The 23,303-nt window shown below is 40.4% G+C and overlaps 1 protein-coding gene across 5 annotated transcripts in view; it reads left to right on the top strand.

Moving 5' to 3' along the window:
* Positions 1-22,127, top strand: part of DGUOK (deoxyguanosine kinase) — a 35,874-nt gene extending 13,747 nt beyond the window's left edge. Inside the window, exons 3-7 of one of the 5 annotated variants that reach the window (XR_004475347.2) lie at positions 11,225-11,412; positions 14,921-15,068; positions 20,627-20,742; positions 21,097-21,441; positions 21,887-22,127. Coding sequence is in view for 3 of the 5 variants with exons in the window: in XM_033400523.2 (XP_033256414.1) it covers positions 11,225-11,412; positions 14,921-15,068; positions 20,627-20,742; positions 21,342-21,471 (582 nt within the window). In the remaining 2 variants the exon portion in view is untranslated. Of the gene's footprint in view, positions 1-11,224; positions 11,413-14,920; positions 15,069-20,626; positions 20,743-21,096 lie in introns of all 5 variants that reach the window. The other 4 variants (XR_004475348.2, XM_004277085.4, XM_033400523.2 and 1 more) reach the window with 4 other exon arrangements.
* The last annotated feature ends 1,176 nt before the right edge of the window (positions 22,128-23,303 follow it).

Genomic DNA, 23,303 nt, shown 5'->3' with positions numbered 1-23,303 from the left:
CAGTCAGGTCATCAGATGACTGTAGCCTCAGCCAATGTCGTGACTGAAATCTCATGGAAAACCTTGAGGCAGAACCACCCAGCTAAGCTGTGTCCCAAATTCCTTTCCAACAGAAATGGATTTAATGAATGTTTTTTGTTTAAACCACTAAATTTTGTCAAAACTTAGATAACTATTACTCCCATAATCCCATTATCCAGTGGTAAAACAGTTAACATTTTTGTCCTTTTAGATTTCTATCTACAAAGGAGAAAATGTATATATTTATATACACTTATATAAATGTATAGAACATATATACATTTCCTCTTTTAAAACAAAAATTGTGATTGTCACTTGCGTGTCACTTGATATCCAAGGTCTTCTTCCTTTTACCTTTACAAGGTAATGTCACTTTAATGGTTGCTGTATACTGCATAATATGGTGTACTATCATTTAGTTATTCAGTCTTTTATTTTGAATACTTAGTTTTCTAATTTCTCCCTATTATAAACAATGTCACAATGATGAATATTTTTGTCGCTATATCTTTTTTCTTTTTAATAGCTAATTTTGAGGGTAATCTAGAACTGGAATTTGATGTCGAAAAACAACATGTTTTGTTGAGACTTTTGTTATATTTTATAAAATTTTCCTTCAGAAAAGTTGTACTATTTTTCTCATATTTTCAGCAACACTGGGTGTTATTTTTTTTTCATCCTTTCTGATTTGAGAGGCAAGAAAATGAATGGTGTGTTATTTTATTTTACATTTCTTTGATTACCAGTGAATTGAACTTTTTAATGTTTATTGGCCATTTATTAGTATTCTTTAGTGAAATGCCTATTCAAACCTCTTGCTTTTTTTTTTTTTTTTCTATTGAGATCTGCAGGTTTTTGTAATGGCTTCATAAAAACTCGTATGTTAAATATCATAGACATCAATTACAGGAAAAAATCTATAAAAAATACAAACACGGGCTTCCCTGGTGGCGCAGTGGTTGAGAGTCTGCCTGGCGATGCAGGGGACGCGGGTTCTTGCCCCAGTCCGGGAGGATCCCACGTGCCGTGGAGCAGTTGGGCCCGTGAGCCATGGCTGCTGAGCCTGCACATCTGGAGCCTGTGCTCTGCAACGGGAGAGGCCACAACAGTGAGAGGCCCGCGTACCGAAAAAAAAAAAACACATGGGGGCTAAACAATACACTACTTAATAACCAAGAGATCACTGAAGAAATCGAAGAGGAAATTAAAAAATACGTAGAAACAGAAAACAACGAAAACACAATGACCCAAAACCTATTGGATGCAGCAAAAGCAGTTCTAAGAGGGAAGTTTATAGCAATACAATCCTACCCTAAGAAACAAGAAACATCTCAAATAAACAACCTAACCTTACACCTAAAGCAATTAGAGAAAGAAGAACAAAAAAACCCCAAAGTTAGCAGAAGGAAAGGAATCATAAAGATCAGATGAGAAATAAATGAAAAAGAAATGAAGGAAACGATAGCAAAGATCAATCAAACTAAAAGCTGGTTCTTTGAGAAGATAAACAAAATTGATAAACCATTAGCCAGACTCATCAAGAAAAAAAGGGAGAAGACTCAAATCAATAGAATTAGAAATGAAAAAGGAAAAGTAACAACTGACACTGCAGAAATACAAAAGGATCATGAGAGATTACTACAAGCAACTCTATGCCAATAAAATGGACAACCTGGAAGAAATGGACAAATTCTTAGAAATGCACAACCTGCTGAGACTGAACCAGGAAGAAATAGAAAATATGAACAGACCAATCACAAGCACTGAAATTAAAACTGATTAAAAATCTTCCAACAAACAAAAACCCAGGACCAGATGGCTTCACAGGCAAATTATATCAAACATTTAGAGAAGAGCTAACACCTATCCTTCTCAAACTCTTCCAAAATATAGCAGAGGGAGGAACACTCCCAAACTCATTCTACAAGGCCACCATCACCCTGATACCAAAACCAGACAAGGATGTCACAAAGAAAGAAAACTACAGGCCAATATCACTAATGAACATAGATGCAAAAATCCTCAACAAAATACTAGCAAACAGAATCCAACAGCACATTAAAAAGATCATACACCGTGATCAAGTGGGGTTTATCCCGGGAATGCAAGGATTCTTCAATATATGCAAATCAATCTACGTGATACACCGTATTAACAAATTGAAGGAGAAAAACCATATGATCATCTCAATAGATGCAGAGAAAGCTTTCGACAAAATTCAACACCCATTCATGATAAAAACCCTGCAGAAAGTAGGCATAGAGGGAACTTTCCTCAACATAATAAAGGCCATATATGACAAACCCACAGCCAACCTCATCCTCAGTGGTGAAAAACTGAAACCATTTCCACTAAGATCAGGAACAAGACAAGGTTGCCCACTCTCACCACTCTTATTCAACATAGTTTTGGAAGTATTAGCCACAGCAATCAGGGAAGAAAAAGAAATAAAAGGAATCCAAATGGGAAAAGAAGAAGTAAAGCTGTCATTGTTTGCAGGAGACATGATACTATACATAGAGAATCCTAAAGATGCTACCAGAAAACTACTAGAGCTAATCAATGAATTTGGTAAAGTAGCAGGATACAAAATTAATGCACAGAAATCTCTTGCGTTCCTATACACCAATGATGAAAAATCTGAAAGTGAAAGAAAGCACTTCCACTTACCATTGCAACAAAAAGAATAAAATATCTAGGAATAAACTTACCTAAGGAGACAAAAGACCTATATGCAGAAAATTATAAGACACTGATGAAAGAAATTAAAGATGATACAAATAGATGGAGAGATATACCGTGTTCTTGGATTGGAAGAATCAACATTGTGAAAATGACTCTACTACCCAAAGCAATCTGCAGATTCAGTGCATTCCCTATCAAACTACCAATGGCATTTTTCACAGAACTAGAACAAAAAATTTCACAATTTGTATGGAAACACAAAAGACCCCGAATAGCCAAAGCAATCTTGAGAAATAAAAGCGGGCCTGGAGGAATCAGGCTCCCTGACTTCAGACTATAGTACAGAGCTACAGTAATCAAGACAGTATGGTACTGGCACAAAAACAAATATAGATCAATGGAACAGGATAGAAAGCCCAGAGATTAACCCATGCACATATGGTCACCTTATTTTTGATAAAGGAGGCAAGAATATACAATGGAGAAAAGACAGCCTCTTCAGTAAGTGGTGCTGGGAAAATTGGACAGGTACATGTAAATGTATGAAATTAGAACACTCCCTAACACTATACATAAAAATAAACTCCAAATGTATTAAAGACCTAAATGTAAGGCCAGAAAGTATCAAACTCTTAGAGGAAAACATAGGCAGAACACTATGACATAAATCACAGCAAGATCCTTTTTGACCCACCTCCTAGAGAAATAGAAATAAAAACAAAAATAAACAAATGGGACCTAATGAAACTTAAAAGCTTTTGCACAGCAAAGGAAACCATAAACAAGACCAAAAGACAACCCTCAGAATGGGAGAAAATATTTGCAAATAAAGCAACTGACAAAGGATTAATCTCCAAAATTTACAAGCAGCTCGTGCAGCTCGATATCAAAATAAAAAACAACCCAGTCCAAAAATGGGCAGAAGACCTAAATAGACATTTCTCCAAAGAAGATATACAGATTGCCAACAAACACATGAAAGAATGCTCAACATCATTAATCATTAGAGAAAGGCAAATCAAGACTACAATGGGATATCATCTCACCTGGTCAGAATGGGTATCATCAAAAAATCTACAAACAATAAATGCTGGAGAGGGTGTAGAGAAAGGGGAACCCTCTTGCACTGTTGGTGGGAGTGTAAATTGATACAGCCACTATGGAGAACAGTCTGGAGGTTCCTTAAAAAACTACAAATAGAACTACCATACGACCCAGCAATCCCACTACTGGGCATATACCCTGAGAAAACCATAATTCAAAAAGAGTCATGTACCACAATGTTCATTGCAGCTTTATTTACAATAGCCAGGACATGGAAGCAACCTAAGTGTCCATCAACAGATGAATGGATAAAGAAGATGTGGCACATATATACATATACAGTTTTTACTCAGCCATAAAAAGAAATGAAATTGAGTTATTTGTAGTGAGGTGGATGGACCTAGAGTCTGTCATACAGAGTGAAGTAAGTCAGAAACAGAAAAACAAATACCGTATGCTAACACATATATATGGAATCTAAAAAAAAAAAAAGGTCATAAAGAACCTAGGAGCAAGACGGGAATAAAGACGCAGACCTACTAGAGAATGGACTTGAGGATATGGGGAGGGGGAAGAGTAAGCTGTGACAAAGTGAGAGAGTGTCATGGACGTATATACACTACCAAATGTAAAATAGCTAGCTAGTGGGAAGCAGCCGCATAACACAGGGAGATCAGCTCTGTGCTTTGTGACCACCTAGAGGGGTGGGATAGGGAGAGTGGGAGGGAGGGAGGGAGACTCAAGAGGGAAGAGTTATGGGGATATATGTATATGTATAACTTTGTTATAAAGCAGAAACTAACACACCATTGTAAAGCAATTATCCTCCAATAAAGATGTTAAAAAATATATCTTAACTCTGTCATATATTGTCGATACTCTCACCAGTTTGTCATCTTTTCTTTCCTTTTCTGTATGATGTATTTTGCAATATAATGCTTTTAAGTTTTTATGTGGTCAAGTCTATTGTTTTCTTCTTAGTTACTGCCTTTGACGTGAAAGTTTAAAAAGACCTCTTACAAGCCAAGATTATAAAAACAGGCACTTGTTTTTTTTTCTCTTGCTTTTAAGGTTTTATTCTTTGTGTGACTTTAAAATCTACAGGAGTCTGATTTTCCCCAAGTTTTTATCTGAATCCCCAGTAATAGTCTTGTTTAGTTTATTCCTGAGTGATTATATATTTTGTTGTTATTGTGACTGGGATCTGTTTTCCCTTCATCTGTTTCAAACTGGTTATTGCTATTTGAAAGAAAAGCAGTTGATTGTTGTATGTCTTGTGTGACTTAATTCTCACATTAATTTTTTTTTTGCTTTATTTGCTTGAGATTTTAGAAAATAATAGTTTTCTCTAAATTCTAATCAGTTGTAAGAGTTTTCCAATATCCAAACCTCATTTCTGTTTTCTTTTGTTGGATAGAAGTTCCAGAACAATATTGAATAATAGCAGTGATGGTAGTCACTTTTATGTTTTCTGTGTTTAGCGAAAGTACCTCTAATGTATCATTGTTAAGATCTGTGCTTGTCATTCATTTCAATAGACCATGTGGAGGAGGTACTTCTATTACTAGGATATTAACTGTTTTTATCAGTAACAGATGTTGAGTTTTCATCAAAAGCCTTTTTTAGCATCTAGTGAGTTAACCGTGGGATTTTTCTTTCTTCCTTTTAGTTTTAGTCATAGATTGGGTAATGATGTCATCCTCACATTCCTAGAATAAACCCTTTTGGTCATGGTGTACTGTTGCATTAATTTGCTAATATGTTTGGAATTTTGTGTGTATTAATAAATTTAATTGGTATTATATTTATGTGTACAGTTTTTGACAGGTTTTACCATCAGGGTTATGAAAGTGAATTGGAAGCTTTGTATTATTTTTAGCATAGAAATTATCTATTCCTTGAAGGTATGACAGAAATCAGTTTTAAAATTACATGGATTCAGTGCTGTTTGGGGGGAATAGTTATTAGACAACTGTTTCTTCCTCAGTTATTATTCAGGGTTTTTAATCAGTTTTGATAATTTTGTTTTCTAGAAAATTGCCCTTTTATTGAGATTTTCAAATTTAATAATGTAAAATTATTACATGTATTCTTTTATACTTTAAATTCTTCTGTATCAAGAGTTTTTGTATCTTTTGTCTGATGTTGCTTATCTGTGTGAATATTTTGGGAGGAATAGGTTTGATAGATGATTGTCTATTTATTTGTCCTTTTTTAAAAGACCCAATTAATGGATTTTAATTTTTAATTCTATTGGGGCTTGCATTCTAATTCATTAATTTTTGCTTTTAAATTTATTTATTTCTCAGAATTTCTTTGCATTTTTAAAGCTCTTTAGTGTGAATGATTAATTTGTGTATTTTTCCCTTTTTTCTGCCTTAATAATAAAAGCATTTGCAACAGGAAATTTTTTTCATGGGATAAGCTTTGGCCCTGTCTTCTAGATTTTGACATATGAGAATTTAACTGAAATTTCTGAAGAGTTTGTAATTGTAGTTTTAATTTATTTTTTGCCTAAGATTTATTTTTAGTGTTTTGCATATTCTGAGTAGATTTTGTATGTTTATTATTTTGTTAATTCTGAGTTTATTTTGTTATGATCAATGTGGCTTATCCAGTTTCTCACTGAGGAAACTTACTGAGATTTTCTTCATTGACTATCTATGATCAATTTTGATAAGTGTGCCATGGACTTTTAAGAAGAATATGTATTATCTGTAAGGTATATGTAGTTTGATGTGACATATTTTATAAATTCCAAGATGTCATTGATTATAAGACATTATCAATTTAGTGACACTTCTAAGGAATAATTAAAATGTCTATTACGTTTAGTAAGCATTATAAGATGTATCCCAGTTTCAGATATGTGGGAAAAAATAATGATTAAGAGTCTTATCCTCCAAATTCTTATTCTGAGAGTCTACTGTTTTTATTAAATTCTGAGAGAAGTGTACTAAAGTTTTGTTCTTTTATTGTGTTTTGTCTATTTCTCCTTGTAGTTTTAATTGACTTTATATTTTTGTATTTCAGTGCTTTATTATTCCATGTAAAAAGGTTCATGACTTTTTTGTGGCGTCTTTATTGCTTTACTAGTCTTGTAGAATTTAATGCTTTTTAAAAAAATTAATTAAATTAATTTATTTGGCATGTGGGCTCTTATTGGTGGCATGCGGTATCTAGTTCCATGACCAGGGATCGAACCCGGGCCCCCTGCATTGGGAACGTGGCGTCTTAACCACTGGACCACCAGGGAAGTCCCAGTGCTTTTTTTTTCTTAATACAGCTTTGCCACATCTGCATTCGTTTTATTTGCATCTACCTGGTGGATTTTGCTGCCCCTCTACTTTCAGCTAATGTATGTCATCTTGTTTTAGGCATTTCACTTATGAACAGGATTTTTAGCTTTTACCCAATCTTAGGGTTTGCCTTTCCTGGGAATTTTTCTCTTTTATCATGATTATGTTTAATTTATTCCTGCCACCTTATTTTGTGCTTTCATCTCCTTTTTTTCCTTTTTGCTGTATTTGAATATTTCTTTCATTTATCTCCCCTTCATTCGTATGGAAATTTTACTATTTTTACTCTACTAGTGGAAACGTTTAAATTAAAAATATACATGTTTAAGACTCACAGATATAGAAAACAAACTTGTGGTTACCAAAGGAGAGAGGGAAGGGGGAGGAACAAATTAGGGATGTAGGATTAACAGGTATAAACTACCATGTATAAAATAGATGAGGCAACAAGGGTATACTGTACAGCACAGAGAATTATAGCCATTATCTTGTAATAAACTATAATGGAGTATAAATTGCAAAAATACAGAATCATTATGCTGTACACCTGAAACTAATATAACATTGTAGAACAACTATACTTCAATAAAATATATATATATATAAATGTTTAAACCTATTTATCAATGTTAATGGGGTCTCTATGAAAGAAAAAAATAAATTTTACTACTTTTTTTTATTACTTTCTTCTCCAGACTCCATCCCCCAGGTATAGAAATCTATAGCTTTATAGATCCAGAATGTTTTTACGTAGTGACATTTCTCTCTCTCTCTCTCTCTTTTTTTTTTTTTTTCTGGCCATGCCACAAGGCTTGTGGGATCTTAGTTTCCTGACCAGGGATTGAACCTGGATACCAGCAGTGAAAGTACCAAGTCCTACCAAGTCCACTGGACCACCAGGAAATTCCCTGAAATTTCTCTTTTAACTATAGAAATTGGCAGTAAACTTCTTCACCACATTCATAATAATTACTTTATACTTAACTGTTCTACTGGTCATTCACTGACCACTGTCTTCTTATTACTTCTTCCCATTTCTTAATTCTTTATTTTGATTCATTTTCCAATTGGTTGAAATATATTTTAGAGCATTTTTTTTTCAGAATGTGGTTGGTGTAATTTCTGAGTGATTTCTTGTCTTAAAATGTCTTTAGTTTCTGTTGTAGGGAAGTGTTATATGGCTCTGATCTTTTTTTTTTAATAAGTAATTAATGTTTTCCCCCTCCTTAAGTTTTTGTTTTGTTTTGCTTTCATGAATTGTTGACATCTTGCTAGGTTAGGTCTGGGTGTGTGTGTGTGTGAAAGCTGTGTATGTAAATCTATATTAAATCCTTTCTGGTACTTAGTGAGTTTCTCTGGTGGAAAGTCTCACATCTTCAGAGATTTTCTTCAATTTTTTTCTTTGATTTTGGCTTCTTTTTCATCTGATCAGTTCCCCCTGACTATAGCTCCTAGTTGTAGCATGGTTTTAAACTTCCTTTCTGTTCTAAAATACCTAGAGATATGTCATGTTTCTACTAGACAGTGATTCTCAGTGATGGTGAAATTTGATGAGAAGGAGACCTTATGAGTAGTGGTCTTCCTCTGCTGATCTCTTTTTTTATTGGGCGTGGCATTTCACCATTCTATATTGGAATTTTATCTCATGAGAAGGAAAATCGTTTGCTTTGGTTAGGTAGCTTTGTCTGAGATATGGGTACTGTGAAGTTGCACATCATTTTAGCCTTTGTTTGAAAAGTTGTTTGATACAAAATTGTATTCACTGCTGTCAGGTAGGACACAAGTGACATTACATCTTGATGTATCTTTCCAGAGAAAAGAAAGAAAAAACAAAAAATACCCTACCACTGTATAACAATGTATATTGGATCTCCTAAACTGTATTTCTTTTTATTTCTGTCATAATTTTCTGCTTTTTTCCTCTTAGTTTAGGGGAAATTTCTTGAGTTGATATTCTGTATGATATTCACTAGTTAGGTTTACTGCAGTTTACCGTCTGCTGGTTACTATCTTCATTGGGAGTTTTGTTTTGGCAATTGCGTTTTTCTCCTCTAAGAATGTTCTTTTCATATTGCTCCGTTTTGTTTGTTTTCTGACCACGCCACGCTGCATGTGGGATCTTAGTTCCCCGACCGGGGATCAAACCCATGCCCCCTGCAGTGGAAGTGCAGAGTCTTAACCACTGGACTGCCAGGAAAGTCAGTTGTTCCTCTTTTATGATAGCCTGTTCTCATCAACGTGGCAGTCTCAAGTCCCATTGAGATTTTTTTGTTTTCTCCTGTTTGTGGCAATAGCTCTGTCTCCTGAGAGGCTGCTTGTCCTGAACACACGGATGGGTCCACTCCTTTTGAATTGCTGGATATTTTTAAATCCAGTGATTGTCCCTCTATTGTGTATATGTTTGAAGGGATATTTGCATACGTTCTGTAGCTGAAATAGGTTCTTTAGAAATTGTGTAGGCCTCTGTACAGTTTTTTATTCTGGAACAGGCTCCCTTTGGTAACCCAAAGCCTGCTGGTAGAATCCCCGCCCAGTCAACCTAGTGCATCTGCCATCGCAGTGCCCTACTCCACTCAGCAGGCTTCCCTGCAGTCTCAGAGCTATGCTGTAACCATGGGCTGCCTCCAGTCTCTAGTGACACCACCGGAGACTCGAGTAGATTCAAATTTGTCCTCCTGCTTCAACCTCCAGCTCTCGGCCAGGGGCCATTTGTGAGGCTGGTTTGTGTTTGTGGGTTGCAGAATTGAAAGCAGGGAAGTTGTTTTGTGATCCACTCTGCTCTACACACATACTCTGCTGAAGGCTTCCAAAGCATAGGACCCCTCTTTGGAATCCAGGGGTGATATTTAGCCAAACTGGACCACTTGTGGTTGTCTAACCTTTCCCCCCACCCCGTGTATTTTTGTCTCTACCTGAAATACTTTCTTCTTAATCCCCATTTCCATCTGTGGAGATTCTATGTATCATTTACTTCCCAGCTTAATGCCACTTTTTTCCAGAAACTTTCTCAGATTCCCTCCACCATACCGTGATCACCCCTTTGTTGTATGTTCTGCTTTATAGTCTAGCTCTCCATATCTTTGTCACCCCCTTTCCATATGTATTATGAGCTACTTGAGTTTGGGAACCATGTCTTGCTTGCCTTTATATGGAGAAATATTAGAATGAAGAAGTTAGAGGAAGCCAGGTTTGAGTCCCCATTCAACACTTACCATGAAACTTTGGACAAGTAAGTTCCTTAACCTTTCTGAGTGGATGTTCTCCTCAAGAAAATGGGCATAACAGTAGTACCTACCTCATGATGCTGTTTTGAAGATTAAATGAGATAACATAGCACAGTGAACATTGAGATAAATCTTAGTTTTGTTTCTGTACCCCTTACAGCACCTAGCTCACGTAGCATCTTATCCACACAGGCCTTCAGTTCATGGTGACTGAATGAACGCAGATCAGAGTGCTTTTCGCAAAACTCACTTTTGGGTTGAGTCAGTGGCAGAGCCCAGGAAAGAATCCGGGGTTCCTGAGTATCTTAGACACGTTCCCACCTGCACCTGCTGAGTAAGTGGGTCTTCACATGCCTTTCATAAAGTGTCTAGAATCGAGGAGGAGGGATTTGTTTGTTTTTGTTTGTTCATTTGTTTGTTTAACAAACTGTAGCCTTGCTATAAAAGAGAGAGAACTCGGTTTGGTTGGTTGGATTTTCAAATAATCAGTTACTTTCTTGTCTGGGTTGAAGTTTTAGAAAGAAATAGCCACAAATGGAAGCTCAAAAGAGAAGCAACATAGTGTTACGGTGGAAACATCTGATTCCAAGTAGAGTTTCAGATGGTTGTTGATTGTTAAGTCCTCCTCCAACATGCTCCACAAACCCACCAATCAGCGAATGTGCTAATTCTATGGGTGGTTCTTCCTCTGCTGTTCTTTGGTATGCTGAAGGTGGCATGTCATCTCCCTCTGTCAGATTCTTGTCTAGTAAGGTAGGAAAATCTCTTCCTTGATTATGTAGCTTTGACTAAGCTGAGGGATGTGATTATATCTTTTTAGTGGAAGGAAACTTTTGTAATTGCATCTCTCATTGATTATTACACTTGTGGGCGGATGGGTAGAAGGGCGGTAAACACTGTGAAGTAAATATGCCTTCTAGGAAATTCTCCTCTTTCATAATTTACCTCTAGGCCTGCACTGCCCCCAGTCTTGGAAACTTGCTGGATATGATGTACCAGGAGCCAGCACGATGGTGCTACACATTCCAGACATTTTCTTTTATGAGCCGCCTGAAAGTACAGTTGGAGCCCTTCCCTGAGAAACTCTTAGAGGCCAAGCAGGCAGTACAGATCTTTGAGAGGTCTGTATACAGTGACAGGTAAGACCCTGAGCCCTCCAGCAGTCACAAGCTCTGTGCTTAGCGCTGCATGTTTTCTCCTCTTGCTCAGACTCTGCACTGCTCTTGTCATTGAAAATGATACTTGAAAAAATTGTCTTTTTAAAGACAACACTATACAGATTTGTTCAGACTTATAATTTCACAGTTACCATATATGTCAAGAAAGGAGACTGTGTTTTTCATAATCTGAATGCATTTAATTTCTCACATTGGCACTGATTATGTTTCCTTATTCTTTTCTAGCATAGAAGCAGGCGGGTAGCTACCTAGTATAACCATTACATGCTAAAAGGCACAGAATAGACACTTAAGTAGCAGCATATGTTCTAGGAAACCAAATGAATCAGTGGTTGGTTATCACCTGGGAGAAAAAAGCAGTCGGAATTAAAATGTGTTCCTAAAATGATAGGAGAAATAAATTTATCCTTTTTTTAAATTCTTCAAGAAAGGATTTCTGAGTAGAAATAGCAGACTTGTAAAATTGGCTTCTATCTTGGATTTAACCTTTTTTGACCCTTTGTTGTGTGGCAGGGCTTATTGTTGGCCAGAATCTGTAAGAGACATCCAATCTCTTACAGGTCAGACGAAGAGCATCATCCTGACCACCTGAGGGAGTGAGATGAGGAGTCACTTTTAATGAAAGCTCGCAGATAGCTTGGGAATTCAGCCCGTCTGTTCTAGAGGAGCTAGTCCATCTATGCTCTGGAATTCCTGGTTCTGCCACAAAACCAGTCTGTGACTTGTGTATAAGCCATTTGAAGATGAAGTGAGGGTGCCTTAATCTGGACATCACTGAGGGTTTTTTATCTGAAGGTTATGAATGACCTCTGTCAGTGTGAAATGGTGGCATGATGGTCTATCTTAAGCCCCTTGAGTTATCAAAATGGAAAATGTTGCGTTTTTATTGTCCACTCACTTCTGAAAACACTAGATTGGTTACCCATTTAATTCCAAATTAGAAAAACTAGCTCTGCTCCTTAGTGCTCCCATAAAGCCTCCTGGAGGGAAAAAAATAAGAATACATTTGTAAATGTATTGTGATTTTTTTTTTTTAGACATTACTTAAAAATCATTCAAGATACGTAAAACAAACCCTATAGACTAGGCATTCCTTCTCTGTGGACCCCAAGAGAGAGCCTACTCTTTATAAAAGCGAAATATGTGAATTATAAATGGTTGGGCTATAGATTTTAGTTCTTTTTCAACTGTTGGATATCCTACTACCTATTTTCCTTTCCCCTCTCCCAGCCATGCCTCTTGAATTAGGAAGATGTATTACATATTACTACCTGCTTGGAAACATTCACCATCTTTTTTTTTTTTGGCCTCGCTGTGCAGCATGTGGGATCTTAATTCCCTGACCAGGGATCGAACCCGTGTCCCCTGCAGTGGAAGCTCTGAGTCTTAACCACTGGACCGCCAGGGAAGTCCCTACCATCAGTCTTTTGATTTCCAGCCCTTTAGTGAGATAGACATGTGAGAGACCCCTTAGAAATAGAATACTTTGTTTAGAAGGTACAAAACCTTGGGACTTCCACTCCTTTAAACATTTATCCATTTATTCATTTGCTCAGCACAGATTTGTTGAATGCTGCCTATGTTTAGGCACTGGACAGCAGCAGTAAGCAGAGCAGACCCAGTCCTTGCCTTCACGGTGACCTTAGTCTAACAGGGAACTTTGAGACTGCACGTGTGCTTATGTGTGTTATATGTGTTCCAAAGGAGGAACATGGCTTGTTTGGGAGAGTGGATGACAGGGAGGGAGAAATCTAAATCTTTTCTGTTTGAGTTGAAAGAAAATAATAGCATGTGGTTTTAGAGCAGGGACATTTATGCCTAGGTCCTTAAGCTGGTTCTTCCCTGCAGCCCCTGCATTCGGGCTGCAGGGTTCCCTCCCCTCAGCAGTCAGCACCACGGCCTTCTATGCCCTCTTGCCCCTTCACCACCAGCTCTGGAGAAATAAAGAAGTGCTCATCTTCAAAAAAGGCGAGGGCCCTTTTATAGGACTTATTAACAGATATTTACTTTCTCTTTATAAGATCTTAATTTCCATGTTACCTGTGAAGAAGCTGAAAACATTTTTCAGATACTGAATTAGAAATTCGCCTCTTTTCTTTGTTGCCTTCAGCTAGGCTTTAGCTAAGCCATTCCAGACTGGAAGAGTTGACTTCTGGAGCTCCCAAATTAGTGCCTTCATAGCCTAATGATGAAGTAGTTACAGTGACAGCTAAGGTGTCTTGAGTACTATGTGCCAGTCACTCTTGTAAGCACCTTGTAAGTATTACATACAGTCCTCACAACTCTGTGAGTTACGTTCAACTGTTATCTTTGTACAGAGGAAGAAGCAGGCTGAGAGTTTGATGTCTTGCCCCTGGTGACACAGCTAGTGAATTTTGAAGCCAGGCCAGACTCAGGAGTGTGACTCTGCAAGCCATTCTCTTATTGCAACACTCGCAGCCTTGCGGTGTATACTTCCCTGAGCCATTCATAGATAAGGATTCTGAATTTCATTTTCCCAGAAGTAGCCAGTTGCTGAGCGTTGCCTTAGAAACTGGAGTTCATTGTTCAGGATGTAAATTGTGTTTTGTATCAAGATGCCTGAGGTTTGAAAGCAGAACTGACCCTCCTGACATGATGGTTTCTAGTTAACTCTTATTTCCTATTCACCAGATCCTCCTTTAGTTATGGAAGTAAGCAAGGGGCAAAACTAGTTTGGTTTTTAGATTTAGCTTTCTTGTATCTGGATTAGAAGCTCAGAAGCGGAGGAAGCAAGAGCTTATATGTGCTTGCTTTGGAGGAGAGTCTGCTTTCTTGGTAATACTGCAGTTAGTAGGAAGTGCATTTACTGCTCCATAGGTGACACCGTTTAAATACAGTTCCTGCTCTACTTCTCAAGTAGGCAAAAAGTTGGCTCAGTAGCCTGGAGACTCAGAAGGCTTGAGTCCTTAAATTAAAAGTGGTGGGTGCTTTATACTAGATTGGCTTTTTGTTTGGGGGTTTACTTGCAGTAATAATAAGGAAATCTTAAAAGTTTGAGCTTACATGCAAGTTTGAGTTTACATGCACCATTTGCTATATGTTTTGACTGGTTTCCAGCAGGGAAAATTGTTAGCGACCAATGATATTCTCTTTCAGTGTTCCTTTTCTTCCAGTGGATTAATCCATCCAGAGAGCTGTGATTTTGGCCTCTGAAGTCTAAATTCTATTCTCATCTTAGTGTTGAGCAAGGAGGGAGAGACATAGGTGAAGAATTCAGATTTCTTAAAGATGGGTGAGGAACTAGAAAGGTTAAGTGTCAACTATACTTCAGTTAAAAAAGAAAAAGAAAAAAAAGATTGATGAGGAGCTAGAAAGGTTAAGTGGTTTGGACAGACATGGAACAAGTTGGTTATTGATTTTTTTTTTTTTTGCTTCTCTCTTTCTTTGGCCTTTCATTCCCTTTCCCATTCTCCTCCCCTCTCCCCATCCTACTTACATTTCCAATCAGGTATATCTTTGCAAAGACTCTTTTTGAAAATGGTTCCCTCAGTGACATCGAATGGCATATCTATCAGGACTGGCATTATTTTCTCCTGCAGGAGTTTGCCAGCCGGCTCAGATTACATGGCTTCATCTACCTCCAGGCTGCTCCCCAGGTAACACAGAATTTAAAGCCTTAGACTTTAGGGCCATATGAAACTTAAGAGGTGATGTTCTCTGAGCCCCTGATTTTCCAGTTGGAGAAGGTCGATTGTGGGTATTACCTGGAGCACGGAGAGCAATGGATGAGTACCCTCCCATCCTAGCGTGAGCACCCACAGGCTTTCTGAAGCAGAGTGCTAAAGCCAATGCCTGTGTGTAGAAAGTGTCCTTCTTGCTGTAGCAACCACACAGAGAAAATTGGGCTTTATGTTTATCACCAGGGTCTGCAGGTTCGACCCTCTGATCAGCTAACCTGTAGCCAGTTGCCTCAGCTTTTCCTTCCCTCTAACTGGGTCATCAGAGTCTGTGATGGTCTTGGTGGTTTCCTGAATAGCATGTCAGGAGGAGGAAAAGTGTTTCCTCACCTCATCCTGATACCATCCTAATTTATAGTCTCCTTTTGAACCTTAAGGGTGCCACTGGTAAGGCAAGATGGACTGTGGAAGTTGCATCCCATGACCCTCTGACTTGGACCGTGGAGCCAGCCCAGCACACAGTAGGGTGATGTTATGGCAGCAGCACTGGAGTCTCTGGAGACAGCAGTGGTCCTTAGCTCTGCCAACAGGCAGTGACCGTGCGCAGGCCCTGGAAACCTTTCCCCAGAGGAGTCCTTGTCTGTCAAATCCAGTGTCTCAGGATAGTGATTTCTAAGGGCTCTTCTGGAGTGGGAGTCAAGGCAGGGGTTATTTTTTGAGGGATGTGTTGTTCTCACCTTTTTAGACAAATATCTGACATACAGTCAAATGCCAGATATACCACATTATCTTAGGAGGGAAAGCTCCCTTCAGGCTAGAGGCCGTGCTTTTAGAGACAGGACTGAGTCTTGTGGAAGGGGGAAGGCTGAGAGCAGATTGACTGATCAGAAAATGGGTGGGAGAGCCCCAGTTGCACAGGCTCACAGGAGCCAGAGACGAGAGGACCGGATGGAAGGGCCTGACCAGTTTGAATGCCTTGGGTGTGACAGGGACCAGGTATTGGGGCTCTTTGTGTCAGGAGCTTCTGAAGATTGTGAGGCAGAAGCTAGATCATAGGAGGAAATAAAGAGATTACACGGAAGTAAATAGAGTCTCAGGTTTAAAGTGAAACTTAGCTAGAGATGCAGTGAAGCCAGAGGGCTGAGAACCTTCTGTGAAAATAATGAAGCTGAAAGTAGCTGCCTTGCGTATTTATGACTTCTTGCACAGTAGTCTTCATTGCCTGGGAGCAGGAATAGAAGAGGCCAATTATGAGGGTGACTGTACTGTAGGGGCAGGGATTGGTGTCAGTGATTAGGGGAAAAGGAGACCCCTGCCAAAAGGATGGTTTGAAGTAGCTGAGTGTAGGGTTCAGGGTGAGAGGAAAATCCTGGCCCCCAGGAGGGCTCATGGATGAGTAAGAGCATTGTGGACTTGAACTGAGTGAAGATTGTGGTTGGATTTTGAAGAGGTGACAGGTTTCCAGTAGGAGTTCATGGGATGGATAGTTGAAAGCAGAAGTAGATTGAGGGGCTAAGCATTAAGAGAAGAATTGAAAGTACTGACCTAGCCTTTTCCTGGTTCCTAACCTAACCTAACCTAACCTGCTGGGACACTGGGACCCAGCAAGGGAAGGAAGAACGTCTTCCTCACTTCTTTGTGTACTTGGAATGACTTTGTGAGAAGAGACAATGATGATGACAGTGGTGGTGGTGACTGTTATTTTTATGGTGTGGCTGATACATCTTTTTGGAGAGACGAATTGGGGTATTTCAGCTGGGGTAGAATAAGGGTTGAAGGATTACTGCAACTTGATGGTAGAAAAAAATAGCTTATTCATTTTGATATTGAATGGGGATTTTGGTGCTATTTTGATGGCATTAGAGCCAGGAACCAGGAATGTCGATATCCTTCCCCTGAAGTCACCACTGACCTCTTCTGTGAGACCCAAAGGGAACTATATCTAAGAGAGAGCAGAACAGAAGTGAAAACATCTCTGTGTAGAAAGCTGTGCAAGTGCTCAATCCCCTGGCAGATGCTACGTTTAGAGCTCGAGGGATGGGCTCAAGTAGGGCCTTTTGCTCCTTCCCACCTACTCTCCCCTAAATTGTAAAAAGCAAGCGAGCCAACAGTAAAAAATCAGAAGAGAAATGGCTGGGCCTCAGTGCCCCATGGAATCGGGAAGAGAGAGTGCAGCTGGCCAGTGTGCCTCCAAGAGCCAGGCCGTGTTTGCAGTCTGGACACAGCGTGCTGCAAAGGCCTGGGAACAAGTGGCACCTGGATGCTGGGCTTGAGAAGCACAGCGGCCAGACCCACTAGCAGTCACTGTCCAGTTGCTGTCTCTGACTTCAAGCAGTCCGAACAGCAGCTCTTCCGGCGGTGAGGATGCAGCGGGCAGGGGAATGAAGGGGCAGCTGCCATTTCCAGCTGCACTGTCTTTCCTATTCACATTCAGTATGTCCTCCCCATGAGGACTGAGGTAAAGAGGGACCAGACTAAAGCACTGTCTGCACAGGTTTTTTTTTTTTTAAAGAACTTGTTGTAACCATATCAGTAAAGCAACACTTATGCCAAATGCTCAAAATAGAAGTTTACCTAGGCTTCTGGAGGGAAGAAAAGTTTGCTATTAAGCAAATTAACAGTGCAAAGGGAAATGATAGCCCAGTTTAGCAGGCGAGACTTTAGCATCAATGTTTGCCTGCCAGCAATGAATGAATAATTATAGCTTTTATAAAAAGAATTGCTCTGCCCTGTGTATAATTGAAACCATAAAGCCACATTCTAAAAAATACGCATTTTCATTAATTCTGATAATATTTTTCTCTCAGGAAAACTAGGTAGCTTTGCTATATTTAGAAATCCTGAAGCTACCTTGCTGGCAGGAATGTGAATTGGTCAGCCTCTAAGGAGGCAGCTTGGCAGCCTGTACCAGCAGTGCACATACTTTTGACCTATTAATCATGCTCCTTGGAATTTACTCCATAAATATGCTCCCACATGGGCAAAATGGTTCATGTGCAAGGCAACATTGTTTACAATAGCAAGTTATTGTAAACAGCCCAGTAGTCATCAGTAGGGACCGGTTGAATAGATTATGCTCCATCCATGCACTGATCAATTCTGAAGTCATGAAAAAGAACTAGAAAGTACTATGCTGACATGTGACAATCTTCAAGACATATTGTTAAGTAAAGAAAAATAAGAACTAAGTGCGTGGTAGGAGACCTTTTATATGTATGGGTTTTTTTTTTAAAGGTGGGGTTAAGAATGTGAAATGCGTGAATCTCTCTGAAAGTATACAACAAGTCACTAACACCTGTCATCAGTGGGGTGGAGACTGGGTATCAGGAAGTCAGTGGTGTAAAGCTGTGTGATGGGCAGGCAGGGGAACAAGGGGAGACGTCTGGAAGCAGTCAGTGATGAGGATGCCAGTAGGGGCAGGATGACCGAAGGAGAAAGAGGAGGTTCAGAGCCAAGGAAAGCAGAAATGGAAAAGAGTCAAGTAGGAGCAAAAGGCCGATAGAGATAGTCTAGGTCAGAAATGAAAATGTTCAGTGAGTATGTGCAACAAATATTTATTGACCACCTGCTCTACCAGGCCCTGCGCTCAGCCCTGAACCAGACGGACTCTGGCCTGCCTCCTGGGTCTCCCCCAGTCACTGTGCCCTTAGAGCACCCTGTGCAGACCTCCCTCTGTCACCTGATACAGCTGAAATACCACTGGGGGTCTGCGTTTGTCCAGGGCCTAGCGTAGCACCTGGCTCGCAGAGTGGTGCTGAGTAAGCTGGTACCAGAGATAAAGGCAGAGCCCTGCCTCTTCCGGGAAGCGCCTCTGACTGCCTAAGCCCAACTGCTGCCTCCCTTATCTGACCGCCACACTTAAGATCCAAACCTCCCAGTTCAGCACTTGATTTGCTATTTTGTGTATGTCGTTTTACTTGTTATCTAACTAGATTATAGAATCCCTAGGACAAGGACTTCAACTAAGTTTAGAGCAGTTCTTAATTCAGGGGAAAGAGATGAAAAGGGGTAAGTGCTAAAAGTATTAACATGTTAGATCTGTGTTAATCAGTTTGAAAAGTTGGACATAAGATCATAAATGAAATGTGTTTATATGATTTTCTTTCCTTAGAGGAAAGATGGGACAAGAGGGAAACAGCAAAGACTCTGCATCTTTAGGGCTATTGTACCCTACGTTTGGGGATAAAGTTTACATTTGGGAATAAAGTTTAAATGTTTGAAAGAGAGAAGTCCTAAATCAGTGAGTTAATCTACTTGTTCTTCCCAGGACAGATGACATTGAATAATAAAGCATTTGCCAGGGAAAGAGAGGAAGGAAGGCAATTCAGGCAAAGCAAACATTCACAGCAAAAGTTTTGAGATGTGAAAGAGCTTGATCTGTACCGCAGTCAGGAGGCCAAATCTGGCTGAAGCCATGGGTCCAGGGGAGGAAGGAGCTAAGGAAGTTGAAAGTGGAGAGTTAGGAGGGGTGGCCAGACTCTGGAAATGGCCTTGTATGACCAGTAAAGGAGAAGCTGACATTCCCTGAGCCATTGTGCTTCAAACTTTCTGATCAGAGTGAAATTATGCACACTCTGGAAGGAGTGGAGGATGGAGAGTTCGTCTCAAGCCTCACTTTTTTTACTTCTTTACTTTTGACCTATGCAGAATTTGCATTGTGCCCCGGAGTGAGTGTTTGATATGATATGAAAGAGATGTTTCAAATTACTTACCCTTTGGTAAATATGATGTTCCTCATACTTCCTTGAATCCGGGCTGAAGACGATAAGGACCCTGTGAGGTATTTTAAGCAAGGAGAGTGATACCGTTACAGTCAACCCTCCATATCTGCAGACACAGACCCCACTGATGTGGAGAGCCCACTGTCATTTCATACACATAAGGGACTTGAGCAGCCTTGGATATTTGTATCCTCAGGGGGTCCTGGAACCAACCCCCCCTTACCACAGATACCGAGGGACAACTGTATATTGCGATACTCTGGAAGGGTGGACTGAGCAGGAAAACTGGGAGGAAAGACAGCATTTGCCAGGAACTTGATGGGCTCCCTCTGTAAATCTTCACAGCAACCCGTGGGATTGATGAAGGGGGAGGAAATGGAAGCCCACAAAGCTTGCCCCGCTGCTGCCTGGTGAAGACGGGAATTTAACCCTGGACTTTGAGACTTTAGGGCCTGTGCTCTTTCCACATGCTTCACCGCTTCCGGGAGGCAGGGAGCCAGAAGGCGCTTGCTCGTAGTCCAGGTGAGAGATGATGAGGCCTGACCAGGGCAGAGGTGAGAGAGGCAAGGTGAGAGCCAGCTGAAGAGAGATTAAAGAGAATTCGGTGACTTCCTGGATGTGGCTGGGAGGAGGAAAAAAAGGTTAATTCCAGGTTCCCAGGGTAGATGATGTTTGTTATTAACCTGTGATTGAATAAAAAAACAAGGCAGTGCTAGTGCCCAGGATAGACATGGCAAGTGGGTCTGAGAGCACCCCAGCTTCTGTAACAGCTGAAATAACCAAAGAGCTCAGCAGATCCTGGGGATTGTCTTTCAGGTTTGTCTGAAGAGGCTACACCTGAGGGCCAGGGAAGAGGAGAAAGGAATTGAGTTGGCGTATCTTGAGCAGCTGCATGCTCAGCATGAAGCCTGGCTTGTCCGCAAAACAACCCCGTAAGTGGAGAAGAGAGCAGCAGTGGACAGAGGCCTGCCTTCCTGCAGCCAGTCATTAAAGTACAGGAAGTTCAACATGCAGCCCCTTAAGCAGGTTCAGAATGTGCTGGAAGTGGTTGGAATTGTCAAGCATTATCCAAGTCAGAAATTTAATATTGGATATAATCTATATATTCCAGTAAACTTTTGATTAGATTCTGTTTCTCCAGCTCTTTTGTTTTTTGACATTCCCTGACTGACCGTGGTGATTGATTATGATGACATAGTTGGCTCAGGGTAAAGGGCTGAAAAACTGTAGAGAAATTGTCAATGTACTAAGTTGACATTCCTAGTTTCAGCCTTTCCTCCCTTCAGGCTTGGTGTGGTGTCCATTTAAAATGTTTGAGGCTCCGACCTTCAGTATCAGTCTCAAGACTAAAGAGGAATTTCAGCCTCATCTTCCCAGCCAACTTTATGGAATTCTTTTTCTAAACTACTGTTTACATGAAATTTCCTTAAGAAGGTATGTGACCTTAGATCTGTTCTGAATTATTAAGACTGGTGAGTATGTGAAACCTGCCATCTTTTTTCTGTTCCCTAAATGTTCATGCTTCTTATAGGCTCTGCTCTGAGGCTCTGCTGAACATTCCAGTGCTGGTATTGGATGTCAATGATGATTTTTCTGAAGAAGTAACCAAACAAGAAGCGCTCATGAAGAGGGTGGGGAAGACCTTAACTCCTGCTTTCTAGTAGATTTCCTTTTTTGCGCTTTTATTGCTTCAGACTTCAGTATGGGCCCTGTGCATTGTGCCTCACATTGCATTTCACACTCCAAAGCCTGTGGGGCCTTGTAGAAGTTAGTAACATAATCCCTGTTCTCTAATATTTTGGGCCAATAACTGTTAAATACTTGACTTGTAATATGTGCTTTCCAGCTGACTCCCTCCTCTAAGGTATTCTAGAACTAGGGAAATGAGACTTCTGGATTCTATCCAGCTCTGCCACTTGATACTGTAGGACCGTGGGCAGGTCACATTTCCTTTCCATACCTATTTTCCCTTCCTCACAAAAACTCATGGGCTTGGCTACATATGCATTATGGATGGACTATTGTGTAGTCTCCTGAAAATGTGAAATTAACTTTTGGTTTTTCTCTTTCCCACAGGTAAACACCTTTGTAAAGAATCTATAACCAGTACCAGGATGTTCTAGCTGTGATCTGGGCTGTCTGACTTTTTGAAGCCAGAAGAATACCAAGTCACCCACCTTCCCATCCCCACTCCAATCTCCTTTTACACCTAGAGTGCTCTGACACTCAGGGGTTAGGTTTCTATTACCCTTGGACCCTGCCTTTGTCTTCCTTTATATCTCAAGGACTTCTTAAATAAAGTCTACATTTTTGTGGATTTTGCTATCCAGTTGTTCATTTATTTCAGCGTGTGTCTACTGGTGCCTGCTCTGAGCTCCCCTCTAGACTGGCCATTTTCACGTGAGAAAAGTCTTTGCTTTTCTTCTTCTTGAATCCTTCACCAGCCAGACTTCCCTGTGTGTTCACTGGCTCCTTCTGACATGCCAGGGCGGGAACTGCTTCTAGGACCCCTAACCAAGCTCTGCCTTAGTCATGAAGAAGGGAAGTAAAGTGACTCAGGAGTGGGTGGATGCTCAAGTGTGAGTCCCCAGAGCCAGGAAATGGAGCCCAAACTCCAGGAAGCTCCTCTGTCTCTTCCCATCCAGCACTCTTGGTTTGGGGGATGGGGTGGGGATTTAGACCTTTGTCTTAGAGCTGAAGAACCTGGATGAAAGAAAGGGAGGGAAGGAGGGAGAGAACAAATCATGAGCCTAAAAGTTCAGCATCTGATATTTAGGGTTCGGTCATCCTGGCACTCTGGCCTGCTCCAAACACCTGACCCAGTGAGTTTCAGTTGCCCTTAATGGAGTGAATCTGTCTATGCTGGAAAGAAAGAAAATAATTTTTTGTGCTGCACTTCAAGCTTCAAGGACAGTTTATTGTTAAGAGAGAAAAATACATGGCTCTATAGAATGGAAGTGCTTCATTGAAAGAAGACTGCAGATCCACGATTCACCGGGATCAGAATTCCTGCTCTGAGCCCTTGACAGTTGCACAGGCCCGCAGGAAAATGAATGAGCTTGGGACCCAGAGTGTCCCAGGAGACAGAAACCTGGGTTTCCCTTCATGCTTGGGAAAACGAGTGTGAGACTGGTTTCTAACAACTGTGGGATGTTTTGAAATCGCACGGCATTTCTTTATCCTACTTTAAAAAAAATTTTTTTTTTAATTTATTTTTGGCTGCCTTGGGTCTTCATTGCTGTGCGTGGGGGCTACTCTTTGTTGTGGTGCGCGGACTTCTCCTTGTGGTGGCTTCTCTTGTTGCGGAGCACAGGCTGTAGGTGCGCGGGCTTCAGTAGTTGTGGCTCGCGGGCTCTCTAGAGCATGGACTCAGTAGTTACGGTGCACGGGCTCTAGAGAGCAGGCTAAGTAGTTGTGGCGCACGGGCTTAGTTGCTCCGCAGCATGTGGGATCTTCCCGGACCAGGGCTCGAACCCGTGTCCCCTGCATTGGC

This window comes from Orcinus orca, chromosome 13 (assembly GCF_937001465.1).
Source record: "Orcinus orca chromosome 13, mOrcOrc1.1, whole genome shotgun sequence".
Lineage (NCBI taxonomy): Eukaryota > Metazoa > Chordata > Mammalia > Artiodactyla > Delphinidae > Orcinus > Orcinus orca.
Note: the sequence above shows the minus strand (reverse complement) of the source record. Positions and strands in the feature narration are given on the sequence as shown.